The sequence below is a fragment of the Podarcis erhardii genome (assembly GCF_964252035.2).
Source record: "Podarcis erhardii genome assembly, chromosome: 7".
NCBI classification, from domain to species: domain Eukaryota; kingdom Metazoa; phylum Chordata; class Lepidosauria; order Squamata; family Lacertidae; genus Podarcis; species Podarcis erhardii.
The window spans coordinates 17,930,796-17,947,714 of record NC_138511.1 but is presented as its reverse complement, the minus strand read 5'-3'; the positions used below and the strand labels follow the sequence as shown (position 1 = coordinate 17,947,714).

Sequence of the window (16,919 nt, the reverse complement as noted above, 5' to 3'; positions counted from 1 at the left end):
GAAACCAGCAACCAGGAGGGTGCATTGTACAGAGCATATTGCGGAGTAATTTGAAAGGGGACTCCGATGGGGAAACATCCAGAGCTAAATCGCCATCTGCTCTGAGGTTCCAAATGCCACACGGCACTATATTCCTTGCGAGAGCCTCTTGGGGCGGGCATCAAAGAGGAGCCATGAATTGAAGGGGAAACCGAGGCTGCGGCCCAGGGGAGGAATGGCAGGAAAGAGGAAAGAGAGAGAGAGAGAGTTAAGGACAGGCTTTTTGGAGTGGAAGATGGCAAAAAGAGAGGAGTGGTGGCAGCAGCAGGGAAGATGGCATTTGCAAAGCACACAGGAAGAGGTGGTCAATTGCAGAGGCAGAAGGCCTTGAAGAGATGGAAAGGGGGGGGCGTAATTGACAGAAGAGAGGGGCATTGCTAAAAAATTTAAATCGCTTCTTTGCCACGGCGTTTGCAGAAAAGGGGACAGATGCCAGAAGCAGACATGCCTCTCCCAGGGGAGGAAAGAAGGAGAGGAGAAAGAACTGCAAGGAATCAGGAATACGCCAAGGCAGGTGATTGAGAAACCTGAGCAGTGGCGGAGAGATGAACTTTAGAAAAACAAAAACAAAATAGCAATTTTGGCCTTGGGAACAAAAGGTAAACCAAGTTCTTCTTTGTTCAGATTCCAAAATGGCACAAAAGATTCACAAGGGTTGCGAAACAGGCTCTTTTCCCCACCTAGTCTGCATCACCAACCATCTTCACCTGGTTTTAAATCCTATCAAGTCCAGGGAGCCCTCGCTCTGCCAGGGCACTGAGGATGCAAGGGAGAGGATAACTCTGCCACCGTCTACAACTACAGCCCCAGAGGGAGAAAACCCAGGGAAGTTTTAAACTCAGGTTAAACCTCTGGCAGAAACACATCTTAATTGGAAAGATCTAGATTGCACTCGGGAGATGTGATTATAATAACAGCACATTCAATTTATGGTCTTCCCTCTTTCTGTTCCAAGGACACCATAGTAAGAAGTATGAGGCGTGACAACAGGCACCCTTCATTACAATTGGCAGGGTGGGGGGTTAAGCATACGTTTAACTCTTGCTCATTGTCACCAAAGGACTTAATAAAGTCCTTTAATCTGGGCTGGATTGGGCCCCGACTCCCAGAAGGTTTCTGCTAATGGCAGTCTTAATAGTGGCAAAACAGGTGTTCCAATACGCCTTATCTATTTCCTTTCCAACATCGCTAAGGGCACTGAGGGTGCTGTTTTGGCCCATCAGATGCCCACATTTCATATGAGAACTCTGCGCCCCACCAATCCACATGGGTGGCAGAGCTTTAGGAGGTATCAGTCTTGAACAAATGATCATCGCACTCATTTCTACGTCATTTCCTCAGTCCAGAAGAGGCACCCTGAACCAGCTGTCAGAAGCAATAAAACTAAGCAATTAAACAAAAAAATTAAGCCCCACCGGATCTTCCCCTGCCTCTTAGGCCCTCCTCCACCCATTGTCTCCTTGGTGGTATAAAGTGGTTACCCTTCTCTCCCTTGAAAAGAGCTGAAGGAGAAAGTTGGAAGAGTGACACTCTTTCCCACTTCCTCTTTCTGTTGTAGATGTACTTCAAGGCTCACAAAATTATAGAATTGTTAGAGTTGGAAGGGAGCATGAGGGTAATCTAGTTCAACTCCCTGCAATGCCGGAATATTTTTGCCCAATGTGGGGCTCAAACCCACGATCCTGAGATTAAGTCTCATGCTCTACTTGAGCCATACCAGCCGCTCAGATTAATTCTACTGGATCCAGTTTTTATCCAAATCCCTTGAAAAAGCAAACTGTATGTGAGCGTGTGCATGCACTTTCTCTCTTCCCACAGCACTTGCTCCAAATGTGCCCCTAGGCCTAAGAAGGTTGACGAGCCCTTCCCTATTCCCCTTAGTTGTCTATACACTCGCCTCTCTGGTTGTTGACATTTGCTGAAGCCGCCTTGCTAGAAGTGCTTCTGGGTCCTGCCTCTGCACTCCTGACTCCTGCTCCTTTTCCGCCTACCTTGCTCTCCCATAAGAGACTGAGGCCACATTTGCACCTGACATATGCAACAGCACCATGCCACTTGAAGCAGTCATGGCTTCCCCCAAAGACTCCTGAGAAACGTCATTTTTTAAGGGTGTTGAGAGTTGTTAAAAGGTAAAGGGACCCCTGACCATTAGGTCCAGTCTTGACCGACTCTGGGGTTGTGGCGCTCATCTCGCTTTATTGGCCGATGGAGCCAGCGTACAGCGTACAGCTTCTGGGTCATGTGGCCAGCAGCGCACGGAAACGCCATTTACCTTCCCGCCAGAGCAGTACCTACTTATCTACTTGCACTTTGAGGTGCTTTCGAACTGCTAGGTTGGCAGAAGCTGGGACCGAGCAATGGGAGCTCACCCCGTCGCAGGGATTTGAACTGCCAACCTTCTGATCGGCAAGTCCTAGGCTCTGTGGTTTAACCCACAGCGCCACCCGCGTCCCATGGGTTGAGAGTTGTTAGGAAACCCCTATTCCCTTCACAGAGCTACCATTCAGTGTGAATTTAAGCAATCAATCCCTCTTCCCAGGGAACTCTGACAACTAGCTCTGGAAGGGGAATGGGGGGGGTCTCCTAACATCTCTTAAACAACACCCTTTAACAACTACAGTTCTTTGCTGAGAACTCTTTGGGGTAAGCCATGACTCAAGTGCATTAAATGTATGGTGCAGATGGGGTCTGAAATGCTTGCCTTGCTGCCACAGGTTCCTCATGCCACCACGCTCATCTCACCCTCTTCTCTCATGTCTAATTCAGGGGTGGCTGCCAGACCTGTTTGGAAATATTTGTTTTTTGCCCACTCCGAGTGTGGTGCACCACCACTGTGCCCTGGGGATATGAGGGCAGCTGAAGAGCTAATTAAGGAGAGTGCCTTCTGCCAAGAAGTAGAGCCATCCGTCACGCCACGCAGCGACCCCCACAGGACATGCCAACCGCTGGCGCCAACTGAAGTGTGGCAAGAATTTCTGCTTGACGGAAGGCACGAGAGGAAGTAGCTGCAGGGAGGACAGGGAGCCCCACAAATTGCTGATTCACAGTCACTGCCAGACAGCACTGTTCAAATTCATGTGGCCATTTCCACCAAGAAAGGAATCCCATAGCTCAGTGGCAGAGCATCTGCTTGGCACTTAGAAGGCCCCAGGTTAATTCCCCAGTGGCATCTTCAGGTAGGGCTGGGAAAGACTTTCTGCCTGAAGCCCTGGAGAGTCCCTGCCAGGCAGTATAGTCAGCAATGAGCTAGATGGGGCAAAATGCTGATGCAGGATATAGCAGCTTCCTATGTTTTAAGGGAAGGGACATGCTAGGGATCCTGCTTGGTGTGCAGCTGGCAGCAGTTTCAACCCCCTGCGGCATCTCTAGGTACGCCTCTTGTCTGAAATGCTGGAGAGCTGCTGCCAACCAGTGCAGGCAACACTGAACCAGATAGCCCCATGGCCTGACTCGGACGGTATAACTCAGCTGCTAATATTCACTCTTAGCTACTGCTCATTTAAATCAGTGCTTCTCAAACCTAGGTCCCCAGCTGTTATTGGACTACAATTCCCATTGTCCCTTGCTAGTAGGACCAGTGGTGAGGGATGATGGGAGTTGTAGTCCAACAACAGATGGGGACCCACGTTTGAGAAGCACTGATTTAAATCATCAGCTGCTTTGGGTGGGCTGAAAAAGACAGGATGCAAATTTAACTTCTAGGGAAAGCCCTGCTTTCATTGGCCAGAAAGATCCCAACCCTGCTCCAAGAGGAAACCCATGCACTGCACTGGCAGATAAGGGCTAGCTTCATTTTACACCAGATATTGCCATGGTCAAGGGGTAGATGGGGAAGGTTAGTGTGACTAGCAGGCAAAAATCCATTTACCCCTGAAATTAACAGGATCAGCAGCAATGGCACATCATGCCAAGGGGTCGAGGCGTGTGTGTTTGGGGGTGAGGAAGAGGTCTGAAGAACTGGGGGATCAAGAGCAAAGGAATTTTCCCCGGTCGATGCTCCCGTTGTTAATAGGTTGCTAAAGGGTTATATTTCTCCTCTGCTCTTTCTGACACTTGAAACAGTTCAAACTTATTAATTTTTAAAGGCCAGCATCTGTTTAGCTCCTCAAAACAGAAAAGCTTGCACACAAGTGCACACCTGCTCATTTTGCACACCGTCGAAAAGCCCCCCCCCCCCCACTTCCAAAGGCAGACTGCAAACACAATTTGATCCACACAGGAGGGCAACTGACACAATAGGGCATTTCATTTTACTGGGGTGAAACTTAGTTTTTGCAAATTTCTTCGGCGAGGGGGCCTTAAAAATATGCTTTTGGGTGTGTGAAATTCAAATCTATTATTTTTGTGATTGGACAACATTTAGCTTGGTAAGTCTACACTGGATGAAGAAGCACATAAACTGCTTTCTGAAGACAAAATACTTTTAATTTTACCTTCTGAAAATGTCAGGCAATGCTAAAAATAATACTACCATTTTTATATGAATTCTGTGCAATTTTACACACATTTTATTTGCCAAGCAAAACTAAATTATATTAATTGAACCAAAATATCTTTTGAAGTCCCAAGTCATGCTACAATTTTTTAGCACCCCTCATTTTGGGCATTTGAAAGTTGATACGTTCATCACGCCCTATTGGCACAAAGTGCTCTTCAGGCTTGTCGTTTCAAATATATGGAAACAAAACCTGCTTCAAAAAGCTGCCTGTGCAGACAAAATGGTTGCAGAGTGAATGGCCAGGCTGTGGTGCGAGCACTGGCAATGCGTGGGTCTTCTCCCAAAGGTCAGTGGAGCAGCAAGAGGATTCTAGCAAAGGTGCCTTAAGAATGCACAGTGGCTACATGGCCTCAGTGGCCCTGTCAAGGACCCACATAAGAGCCTAATTAGAGTTTAGCCTTCTTACTGGCCAAATGGTCATAACTTGCAGGATCGCCTGACCCCATGCAGTGCCCACTTCAACCACTCTGATGGGTGGAACCGGCACCATGACAGATGCCTCACAATATTCGTTCCCCATTTGCAAGAAGCCAATCCTGTTAACATGGCAGCTCCTGCACTTTGAAACTCCCTGCCTGTTGACACCAAGCAGACAACTTTGCCGGGCTCTTTTGGGGGCTTCCTTCAAATGTGTTTGTCTAGGCATGTCTAGACATGTTGAATGCTGACGTGTGTTATCATCTCTTTTGATTTTAACTGTCTTTTAATAATAACATTGGGGGGGGGGGCTTTTGTTTTTGTGTTTTGGTAAACTGCTTAGAGGTTTTATTACAACCACGTGGTATTTTGGGAAAATACCGTATTTTTCTATGTATAAGACACCCCTTATTTTTGGGGACTCAAAATTAAGAAAATGCACTATGCATTATCCATGTATAAGACGACCCCTTATTTTAAACTTCAAAAATTTAGGAAAAAATATAGTCTTATGCAGGGAAAAATACAGTAAAAAACAACAACCCTGGTCCCAGAAGCAAAGGAGAGCAGGGGCTGCAGCTCTCTCTCTTGTTCTTAAGGATGAGGTAAGGGTTGCATGATGGACATATGTGCACTGAAAAAAACTATAAAGTCAGGTACCTGAGGAGTCTGGGTGTTGGCTCAACCTCCTTCTTCATCAGACTCTATACTTTGACCACCAGGCATTAAGAACATTAAGATGTGCCTGCTGGATCAGGCCAAAGGCCCATCTGGTCCAGCATCCTGTTCTCACAGTGGCCAGTATTCGGTTCTGCTGGGTACCTTGCTGCACTTCTGCCAGGCTGCTGTTATCACCTTTGAGAACTCAGACTCATAAGCAGTGGTGGAGCTTCATGCTCTGGCACCGGGGGGGGGGGGGGGGGCGGAGAGCAGTGTGGGTGGGGCCCCAGCTGCGATGCCACTCCTCTTCCTCCACCAGTGCTCATAAGACCTGAGTTTGGGCCTGCGCTATTAAACAGCTGATGTTTGCCTCTCACATCAGGGATAAAGCTCAGACTCTCAGGAAGGCCTGTGTCTTAGCCAGGATAGGTCCCTCGAGCCATGCGGGGCCTGAAATTTTTTTGCTATCCTACTAAAGTGTGCCAAAATGGCAGACCCATGTCTGCAAGCCTGCCTCCCGCAACCTTCCTGCCATCTTAGGAGCAGAAGAGGCATTTGGGCGACATCCTGTCATCGACTGATGGATGGTTAATGTTCGATCTCTTCCATATTTGGACCTTGCAGTAAGAGCTGCTTTCAGAAATATTTATAGAGGATTAGGGGGTAAATTATTAAATAAATGAAAATCAAAGGAAGAAGGGAAAATTCATGGTTCCTGTGCAAAAATAAAATAACATATAATTGATTTGATTTGATTGATTTATAAATTGCTCCTGCTCAGAGTTGGGTAGCAACCATTTTAAAATCAAGAATATTGATATCTATATCTAAATATATGCAGCCAGAATGGTAAAACTCACTGCCCTCCACATGCCCCCATGTGTCCCAACCCTGTTTATTCAGGAACACAGGCATTCAAGACTCTCTGTCTGCATCCAGAATGACAAGTCTCCCTCCAATCACAAAATCACCCCCCTTGCCGTAATGACCAACCCACTACAAAGAAGAAGCAAGGTGTGTTGTGGGGGGAGATTTTGTAGGTTGGGTGTAAGGTATACCCTCTCATACTCCTGCTTCTCAACAGGTAAGGCAGGGATGTTGGGAAAGCCCTAGGTCTACTATCCATTGTAGGGATAGTAGGGCTAGTATTGGCTACAGCTCAGAGTGTCTGACTTGGACTGGGGAGATCTGTCTTCAAATCTCTGTAAGACCAAGTCATGGATGGCTTTGGCCAAGTCCCTCTCTTGGCCAGGCATGGTCCAAGGATAAAATGGGGAAAGAAACCCCCCATCTACAATGATTCCGCCACTGTGCTGCCAATGAGGCAAGCAGCTTTTCAAGCTGAACTTTAAGATTTAGGCAGAACTGGGCTGCTTCTCAGGCATGCTGTGGAAACGTCAAAGAAACCCCTTACTCTCCAGTATTCTTCTATAACAATTGGAGCGTCAGTGATAAATTTTCTCTATGCACCAAAGTGGCTTGTCTCTTCAGCACATGCCAGAAACATCATAGTAAGGATTCTTCTATATTAGTGATAGTGTCAAGGACATTGGAAGCTACTTTATACCGAGTCAGACTATTGGGTTCATATAGCTCAGTATTCCCTATGCTGACTGGCAGTTTCAGGCTCTCCAGGGCTTCGGTCTTTCCCTAGAGATGCTACTGTGGACTCAACTTGGGACATGCAAAGCAGGTAATAATAATATAATAATTTATTATTTGTACCCCGCCCATCTGGCTGGGTTTCCCCAGCCACTCTGGGCAGCTTCCAACAAAGATTAAAAATACATTAAAATGTCACACATTAAAAACTTCCCTGAACAGGGCTGCCTTCAAATGTCTTCTAAATGTCAAGTAGTTGTTTATCTCTTTGACATCTGATGGGAGGGCGTTCCACAGGGCGGGCGCCACTACTGAGAAGGCCCTCTGCCTGGTTCCCTGTAGCTTTGCTTCTCGCAGTGAGGGAACCGCCAGAAGGCCCTCGACGCTGGACCTCAGCGTCCAGGCAGAATGATTGGGGTGGAGATGCTCCTTCAGGTATACTGGGCCGAGGCCGTTTAGGGCTTTAAAGGTCAACACCAACAGTTTGAATTGTGCTCGGATGCTCTATTACTGACCTATTAATTACCAAAATTCTATGGACAGCCTTGAAAGGCATTACCTATGCTACAGAAATGTCTAACAGGTACTCCTTCTTTTCAAGGACTCCTGGAAGATGCAATTCTATGGAGAAAACTAGGGATTTTCAACAAGAACCCCCACTACAGTAAAATCGTCCAAATTCTTTGGCGCTGTTGGAGAGCCGATAAAACCAATGCAAGTGCAGTGATGTGCTTTTGGTAGGTGGTCCTTCAACATTGGAGCACATTTGTTATAACTCTGCAGATTCAGTGGATGTGTTCGCATTCCACGCTTCGTACAAATGCGCAGGCTCCCAGGGAGGACATAGCAATTGCTCTGCGCCTCCCCAGTCCTTTTAGTGCAGTGTGGCAGCTTAACCAGTATAGTTAAGGTCTGTTCTATGATTACAGGTCATGGTTGTGGAGCAGAGAGCTTAACCGTGATCCCAGGAGCTGAAGACACGCTAAGCCAGGTGTGGGGAACCTTTGACCCTCCAGATGTTGCTGAATTTCAGCTCCCATCAGCCTCAGCAAGCATGGCCAGGGGTGGTGGTGGGAGTTGTAGCTCAGAAACGCCTGGAGGGCGAAAGATCCCGCATCCCTGTGCTAAGCCAAACATGCTGAGCTCAAAGAACCGACAGGGAGCAAAGTGGGTCCCCTCCAGCAGCTGATTTGGCATGCCTGGACATGTGGACTGGACCAGTGTTAATTTAAATAAGCTCTCAAATCAGAGAGAAGGGATCCCTTGAAAACAGGTAGAGGTGAGAGAGCCAGGGAGGAAGTGACATTGAAAGGAGTGTCACTAGGGGAGCTGGTACCACACACCCTGGCGCACTATGCTCATGCCCAGATGCATGCGGCCCCCGACACAAGCAGATGTGCGAGAGAAGCACTTTGTTTCCTTCCCTTGACTTGCCAGATCTGGCAAGGGCTGCTAAGAGAGACCCAGATAAATAAATACTAATAAAAATAATAAATACAGAAGTCAGCATGCTTAGCGAGCATTTACACACTCATTACTCTGTAACGATGATGTGCATGACGGGAGGAAGGGGGGGGAATCCCATCAGCTAACAACCAGCCACCCCCATTACAAGCAATGTGGGGGGAGCTCATGTAAACAGATATTTAAGCAAGGCCCTCAGAAGAACCATCTGCCAGTGTAAAAAATATTATTATTATTATTATTATTATTATTATTATTATTATTATTACCACCACAAAAAATATATATGCAAATATACAGAGTAAAGTGTGGAGCCCAAACAAACCCTGAACTAGCTGAGAGAGAGGATCCGTTTTGATCACACAGCGATGGAGCGTCCCTGGGCAGCTTTCGGCAGTGCCTCTTAACGAACTCATTAAGCTAATTGTGCTGCGCAGACACAACCTCTTTCTACCTCTACTCCTTTAATTTAGGGCTTTAAAACAGCCCCCCCCCAAGAAAGAACACCCACATGTAAATTAAAGCCAAATGTCTGGCTATCAAGAACAGGTGAGCTGTCATAACCTAGAATGTGCGATTCTAGATGTAAACTACTTGACTGACTGGTTTGAGGGACAAACAAAACCCTCTGATGAAAAACAGCCCAAGGAGAAGATGCTTAGAGGTCTTTTGTTCTACTAAGTGGCATATAATTTTTGTTAGATAAAATGATTAAAAATAAATGAATATAGCTCTGAAGTTCAGCAAATATATAAGCTAAAGTATAAGCTGCCTGTCAGCCAAGGCTGGCCAAAGGCATTGTACAGCTGGAAGCAGTGGCAGCAAATCTCCCTGCCCACCCGCATCCCTCTGCCATCAAGGTTCAAGAGTTTCCAAGGGCAATCTAGGTAGCCTTAAGGCAGAGAAGCACATTTCCCCAACCCTAGCAGTGGAAGCGCAACAATAATAAATTCAAACAATTTGCTGCCCTTTCAAAACATCTAACGATAGGGCCGGCCCAGCTCAGAGCATGGACAGCTTCTGTTTAGCTATCTATTTGTAGATCTCGCCTCAAACCATTCATCTTGATTATTACTATTTAAACCATCCAAGCTCATGGCCACCACCTCTACTTGTGATAAGCAGTTAATAAAGGCAGATTCCTAACAGATTCATATTTCTGCGCCGGGACCCAAATTTGTGGCTCCTGTTATAGTGGGGTAGTCAATGTGATGCCTCCAGATGCTGCTGGATTACAAATCGCATAATCTATGAGTACTGGCCAGGTTGGCTGGGGATGATGGGCGCTGCAGCAATTCAACATCTGGTGGGCATCATGTTGCCCACCCCTGGGTTGCAGCCAAAGAAAACCATTGAATTGTAAACAGGAGGTGGACAGCATGGGAAGGCTATACCACCCTGCCGGCAGAAAAAGAGGCCCTGCTCTGTGCACTGCCTGGTGTCGAAGAACAGCTGGGTGGGATAAGAGATAGGACCTTCTCTGTGGCTGCACCCAAATTATGAAACACCTTGCTCTGTGAAATGTGGCTGGCCTACCTTCCCCTTACTGCTTTTAACCCATTATGGCTACTTTTATTCCAGCAGGCTTTTCTCTAAGGAGGCAGCCAATGTTTTTGTGGCTTTCAAAACCACCCTTCCCTGACTTGGTGATCTCCAGACATTTTTGACTACAACTCCCATCAGTTCTTGCCATGTGTGATGGGAGTTGTAGTCCAACACATCTGGAGGGCACCACACTAGGGAAAGGTGCTTTAAAGTCTGGATTCCATCCCTTTTTCATAATTCCCGTACGAGACTGCAATGTGGCACACTGTAAGCTGCACGAAGGGGAGTTTTTGCACTAGAGAGTTTTGTAAAACCAAGTACAGTCATACCTCGGGATAAATATGCTTCAGGATAAGTATTTTCAGGTTGCGCTCCGCGGCGACCGGGAAGTAACGGAGTGCGTTACTACTGGGTTTCACCACTCGCGCATGCGCAGACGGTCAAAATGACATCACGTGCATGCACGGAAGCGGCGAAACGCGACCGGCGCACGTGCAATCGCGTCTTACGTTCTATTCAGGATGCGAATGGGGCTCCGGAACAAATCCCATTCGCATCCCAAGGTACCACTGTACATAAATACCAAGCAGGTGCAACTTGCAACAGGGAACCTGTACTGTTGGGTGAATAGTTTCTTTGGCTGACTTTACCACCTCACTAACCTCAAGGTGGGTGGCTGGGAAGGAAGCACGCCACCTCCATCTTACCATCCCCTCTGTGCACAAAGGAAAGGAAAGAAGGAGAAACCTCCTGCCAGTTTGGTCCACAAAGGAGAGGCCTCCCCTCTCCTCATCTTGACTAAAGACAGGCTTATAACTAATGAGCTTATAACTTATAGCCACGCAGGCTCCACTGTGTGATTTAAGGCCCCTGAGGAGAAGGATTTTAGAGGAAGGGGGGAGTAAAAAAATTAGTATGAGAAAGCGGTGTGTGTGTGTGGGGGGGGGGGGGGTTCCCCTATGTATAAGTGTGTGGGCTTTTTGCTTCAGATCCATACAACTGGGACAACAAACATCCCTCTGATTTTATGACTCTCAAGCCACTAACGTGGATTAGAACCAATTCTGATCTTTAAAGAGGGAAAGGAATGGAAACTAACCACCTTTGCTTCAGCTGTATTCTGAAAACAATGGGTGGCAGCCAATGTTTGTCCTACTCAGAGCAGACCTATTGAAATTTATGAAACATGATTCCATTAATCTGAATGGGTTTACTCTGAGTAGAACTTAGATGGCTACAACCCAATCCTGTTGGTTGGTGTCTGCTAAGACAAGGGTTGGGAACCTTTGGCCCTTTAATGTTGCTAGACTACAATTCCCATCATCACCCCTGGCTACTGGTCATGCTAGCAGGGGCTGATGGGAGTTGGAGTTCCAACAACATCCAGAAGGGTTAATCATTTACGGCTACAGACATTTTGAAATACCTGAAGTCGGAATGGAAGACGGGAGTATACCTTGTAACATGTCCACTCTTGGGGGTTTTGCCTCTTGTAGGCATTTTTGTGGGATTTGCTTTTGTATATCTTGTTTCAAAAAACAGCAAACCCTGTTTGATCAGGGAGGACAGGGAGGCTCTCTTAAGAGCCAGTGTTGACTTTTTCCAGCTGCATCATCTGTCTCCAGAAACCCCACAGCAAATGAAAAAGGCAGTAAAGAGGGTTGGGTATTTTGTTCCTTAGTTCAGGCTTAGAGGGCATCTAACTTTGTTTTTCTACTAAAATAATGAGATCCCACCAACCGAGGCCAGATGCAAAATGGTGGCTCAAGAAGGAAGAGACAAATGGCTATAGCACCCTGCTAACTATATGATGACCTGTGCAACTGAGTTACTACAGACTAGTCACTAGAGACTCTAATGGACTGATTTAGGAGGGGCCTTTTCCTATTGTGTTTGAACAGTTGCTACCTCCTGAATTTCGTCCAGGAATCTAGGAATGCAGATCTGCCTCCTGCCCACCCGTTTCCTAGGCTGATAAGCCACTCTTGGACGCTTTGGGAGGGAGGCTGGGATATAAATTAAATAAACGAATAAGAACAATGACAAAAAAACCAGCCTGGAAAGAGAGCAGTGAGGCCTATTGACCATGGCAGGTTCCACACCTCCTAGATTACAGACAATCTTTGTTTCTGCTAAGGATTGCACCCCCCCTAGGGGTAAATTCTTAGGGGCCACATGCTGGCAGTGGGTGGGGTCTGAATCCAATGCCAGCCCCTTTTTTTATTTTGCCCCATCTCTCTCTCTCTCTGCCACTTCCTCTCTTTGCCACTCCCTTCTCTCACTCTGCCACACCCTTTTCTCTCCCTCTCACTGCCACCCTGTTTTCCTTATTGCCGCCCACATAAAATTAACAGTAGGGCCACTTGCAGCCCCAGGTTTGAAGGTTGACATAGGAACAGAGTATGAGGCAGCTTCCTGTGTCCCGGAGTCCAGCCAGTGGTCCGTCTAGCTCAGAACTCTCTCTACTGACAAGCAGCAACGGCTCTCCAGGATTCCAAACAGGGAGTCTCCTAGCCCTACTTGGGGCATGAGCCTGGGACTTTATGCATGCAAAGCAGTGGGTTATGACCCATCCCTGCTCCCAGTGAAGGGCTGCAGCCTTCCTGGCAGCCTTTGCCACCATTTCATCAGGGTTTCACCAGGGCTCCTCCTGCTGCCCTGACGTTTCCATCCCTGGCCCCTCTCTTTAGGCAGAGGATGCCAAACGGCCGTGGCCATAACCTCTACAGTTCCACTGAGCTAGCGTTACCGCCTCTCTAGGCGAATGAAAATAAACGGCGGCTAATTTGCCTAGACAAATTAATTGCAACGTCTCCAAATAATAAAAATATGTCAACTGAGAAATCCAGCCAGCCAGCCAAATACAGCAAAGCAGGACAAATGCATCCATCCCACGGTGCTGTGCTAATGGAGGGGGAACCTTTGGGTTGTGCATCCAACCAAGTCCTGCTCTGAGTAGACCCGTTGAAGTTAATGGATCTGAATTAGTCATGCCCATTAACCTCAGAGCAGGACTAACCTGGGATACAATTCATTATGTTGAACCCACAGCCTTGGCCTTCAACACAAAACTCGCACAGGAGACTCTGGATAAGCCCCACAATGAATAAATAGAAAAGAATGAATGGATAGAAAAGGCTTCTCTGAAGAAACAGAGACTGCAGAAGGCTGCCTTATAACAGGTCAAACAGCTTGCCCATTTAGCCCAGTGTTGTGCCCATTTAGCCCAGTACTGCAATTGGCAGCAGTTCTCTAGGGCCACAGGCAGAGTGGGATCTTCCTGGTCAATTGGAGATGCTAGGGACCTTCTGCCCACAAAGCAGGTGTTCTGCTGCTAAGCCACAGACCTTTCTTTAGGACTCAGGAACATAGGAAGCTGTCTTATACTGAGCCAGGCCATTTGTCCATCTAGCTCCATGCTGTTTACACTGATCGGAAGTGACTCTCTAGGGTTTGAGCCAGGGGACATTCCCAGCCTTAGCCGGAGATGCTACAGATTGAGTTTGGGACCTTCTGCACACAAAGCAGGTGCTCTAACCACTGAGCTACGTCTTCATCCCTAAACAGAGTGAAGGTCCAAGCCTCTGGAGGCCAAGATGGCTGATTTTTCTACTCTAAGAATCAGGGAGAGACTTTGTAAAGGGTGGGGTTTCAGCAGGAAAGTTGGTGGTGGGGAAGTCAGTGTGGATGTCAGAGAGAAATGGAAAGACTCAGTTCCCGCAACTGGCTTTTTGCATTTCACCCAGACAGACAGACAGAGACCCCCCACCCCTCGCCCCTGCCCGGTTCTCTGTCCCACAGCCCCCTCCGTCCCGCTCCCGAGAAAAACCCAAGGTTGGGGGCGGGAAAAATCAGCCTACCTGGCAATATATTTCTGGTAAATATTTACATCTTCGGTGACAGCTGGTTTGTCAGTGGTTAATCCGTTCCTAATGAGAAACACACAGAGGGCAGAGATGGTTAGCGCAAGGTGGTGTCAGGACACACTCCAAGCCCCCTCTCTCTCTTGTGGAACACCTAACATCCAAGGACAATGGAATGCCCGGGAGAGAGGCACGTGTGCGTCTCGTACTTCCTGGCTGCTGTTAAGGAGAGATGCCTGTGCATCTCCTAGTCCCTGGCTGCACTTACTTTAGCCCCAGTTCGTTATTTATTTTCCCATAAGTCCCCTCTTTCAAAAAGATGGCCTTCTCTTTTCTGGATGAATGTATGAAAGGCTGGTTTACAAACAACATGTGTGATGCCTATATATTTTTTAAAAAATGCAACACAGGGCATGTTTGTTCACTTGCTGAACAAATCACTGGTGAGCCCCTGAAGTTTTCTGGATGGAAGGTTCGGGAGCCAAAGCACCGAACTTAGGCACCAATCCCAGGAGAATGTGCACCATCTTAAAAAGCTGTTGCTCAGAGGTTAGGAACAGAGGAAGCAGCCTTAGAAAAGGTCATTTGTCCACCTAGACCAGGGGTCGGCAAACTAAGGTCCGCGGGCTAGATCAGGACCAATTGCCTTCAGGATCTGGCCCGCGGACTGTCTGTGGATCGGCATGGGGATTCTGTTTGTTTGGGCTGCACCATTCCCCCCGCCCAGCACCATTCCATCCCCCCCCTACCGTGCCGCCGCCCCCTCCCTCCCTCCTCCTGGCTTCTCCCCGCCCTGCCTAGAGAAGGAAGGGGGCTGGGTTAAGCTAGCTGAGCGCCATTTTAAGCAGCCCCTCTCCGGAGCAAGCCCTTTCGTGGCGATCATCTTCCCTCTGCTGCTGCCACTGCCCTGGTCCTCCTGTGGGCCAGAGAGCGGGGTGGATGAGCTTGCTCTGCCTACCCACGAGAAGCAGTGGCGGCGGCAACCCCAGGGAAGGGAAGCACAGCAGCTGGGGGTGGGGGGTGGGTGAGAACGAGGAGGACTACTTGCCTCCCTCACCTCTTCTTCCAGCTCCCCCCCCCCCGTGCCACTTCTCCGGCCCGCCACAAGGTCTGAGGGACAGTGGACTGGGCCATGGCTAATTTTTTTTGCCAACCCCTGACCTAGACCTAATACTCTTGACTAGCAGCAGATCTCCAGGGACTCAGCACCTTTTAAAACTGGGGTCCTGAGTTACTGTTCCCCTGGCTGAACAGTCCTGCTTCTTGTCCATTGGACCTCTTATTTTGTGGTATGCAGGCAGCAGCCACACCTGCCTTGGGACTGTGGCAGCCACTGTGTGCAGAGGGGAGTGAGGCAGGTGAAAACACCTGGGGGAACAGGGAGTGCGTGTGTCATAACATCTCCACTCTGCCACTCTTAGAAGGTAACCCCCTTTGAACTGTGGGGCTCCTGCTACACAATACAACCCACCCAACTTTGAGCTTGCTCAGGTAGGCCACCCAATGGGCAGATGGGAAAGCCACACGCCTCTTCTACATGTGAGGTAGAAAAGAAAAAGAGGAAAGAGCTGCCTGCTTCTCACACCAGAGTGACATGCCCTCAGCTTCCCAAAGCTCTCAAGAGGACAGTCACACAAATCCACAGTACACAGAGGGAACTGCGTCAGACGCTCAGCATAAAACCTTTGCGGCTTCTCTTGCCTCCCCATCCACCACCCGCATCGCCTCCCATCCCAAGGAAGTCTTGCGGGCAGAGCAGAGAGCGCACTTGAGGTTCATCGTCCAACCACGAGGGAAAGAGAGAGTGCGAGAGGACGAAAGGCAGGAAGGAAGGAGAGCTGGGATTGTGATTAAGAGCAAAAAAAGGAAAGGGGGATGGGGAGCCAAACGTGCTCTAAGTTGGCGGCCACACACCTGGCTGTTCTTGATGAACTCTGGGCTGATTGGCATGATTAGAAAGGAACACACCTCAAGGTGTCTCACAGCTGGCTGTGCAGTGAAATGGCCACCTGATTGGCCTGGCGCACAACCAAGTGGATCCCCTGCCTGAAAAGAGGGTGCAATATAAAACCCGAAAGGGCCATGCAATGGGGCCGGCCGGCTGCCTCACTGAGCAGGTGACAGCAGTGGGTTCTTTTTGAATTCCTCCTAGCCATCTGATTTTAAAACATCACATATTTTTCTTCTTCTCTTTCCAGCCCTTTTGGCTGGCCCTTCCCAAACTTCATACCACCAATTATGGGCCGGTGCAGAACGTTAGGAGAAGTAGAAATGAACTATGTGCAGGAACGGGATCGGAATTGGAATAGTTACTCGTACCCTAGCAGACACTTCCCTGCCATGGTCATGGGGTATAAGAGGTAAAATATCAGTCCTAAGCTAGGTGAGATCCCTAAAGATTGGAGTGCAACATTCAAAATGCTTCATCCTTGTGGACAACGCCAGCTGGCAATGTGGGCAGCGCTCCGGGGTTTCAGGCGGAGAGACTTCTTTGCCATTCACCTGCTCCCGGTTCCATTTATAAATAAAATGAAAACATGAGATTCTGACATCAAAGCTGGGACCTTCTGCACGCAAAGCAGCTGCACTGTGTTTGGGTCTCTGCATTTGGCACACAGCAAGAAATCTGGGCGAGACCCAACTTACCCTCCAAATTCACTTGACTCACATTGACCTTAAGGGACTGATCCACTGAGATTAAGTGGGATGAGCTTTCTTAGCTCTGCTGGAATCTAGTGATCCTGGGGAATAAGGCACTGACAACGGGGGCCACTCATAAGACAGTGATGGCTGGTGCATATTGGGATTGGTAGGGTAGGAGGCAGGGAGAC

At 48.2% G+C, this 16,919-nt stretch overlaps 1 protein-coding gene across 12 annotated transcripts in view; it reads right to left on the bottom strand.

Moving 5' to 3' along the window:
* CASZ1 (castor zinc finger 1) overlaps positions 1-16,919 on the bottom strand; it is a gene marked incomplete at its 3' end in the record, with an annotated part of 444,050 nt that overhangs the window by 37,438 nt on the left and 389,693 nt on the right. For 11 of the 12 annotated variants that reach the window (XM_081870667.1, XM_081870666.1, XM_081870665.1 and 8 more), the window contains one exon: positions 14,086-14,154. The exons of the other annotated variant lie outside the window; for it this stretch is intronic. In XM_081870667.1, the coding sequence (XP_081726793.1) occupies positions 14,086-14,154 (69 nt within the window). The remainder of the gene's footprint in view (positions 1-14,085; positions 14,155-16,919) is intronic. 12 annotated transcript variants of the gene reach the window in all.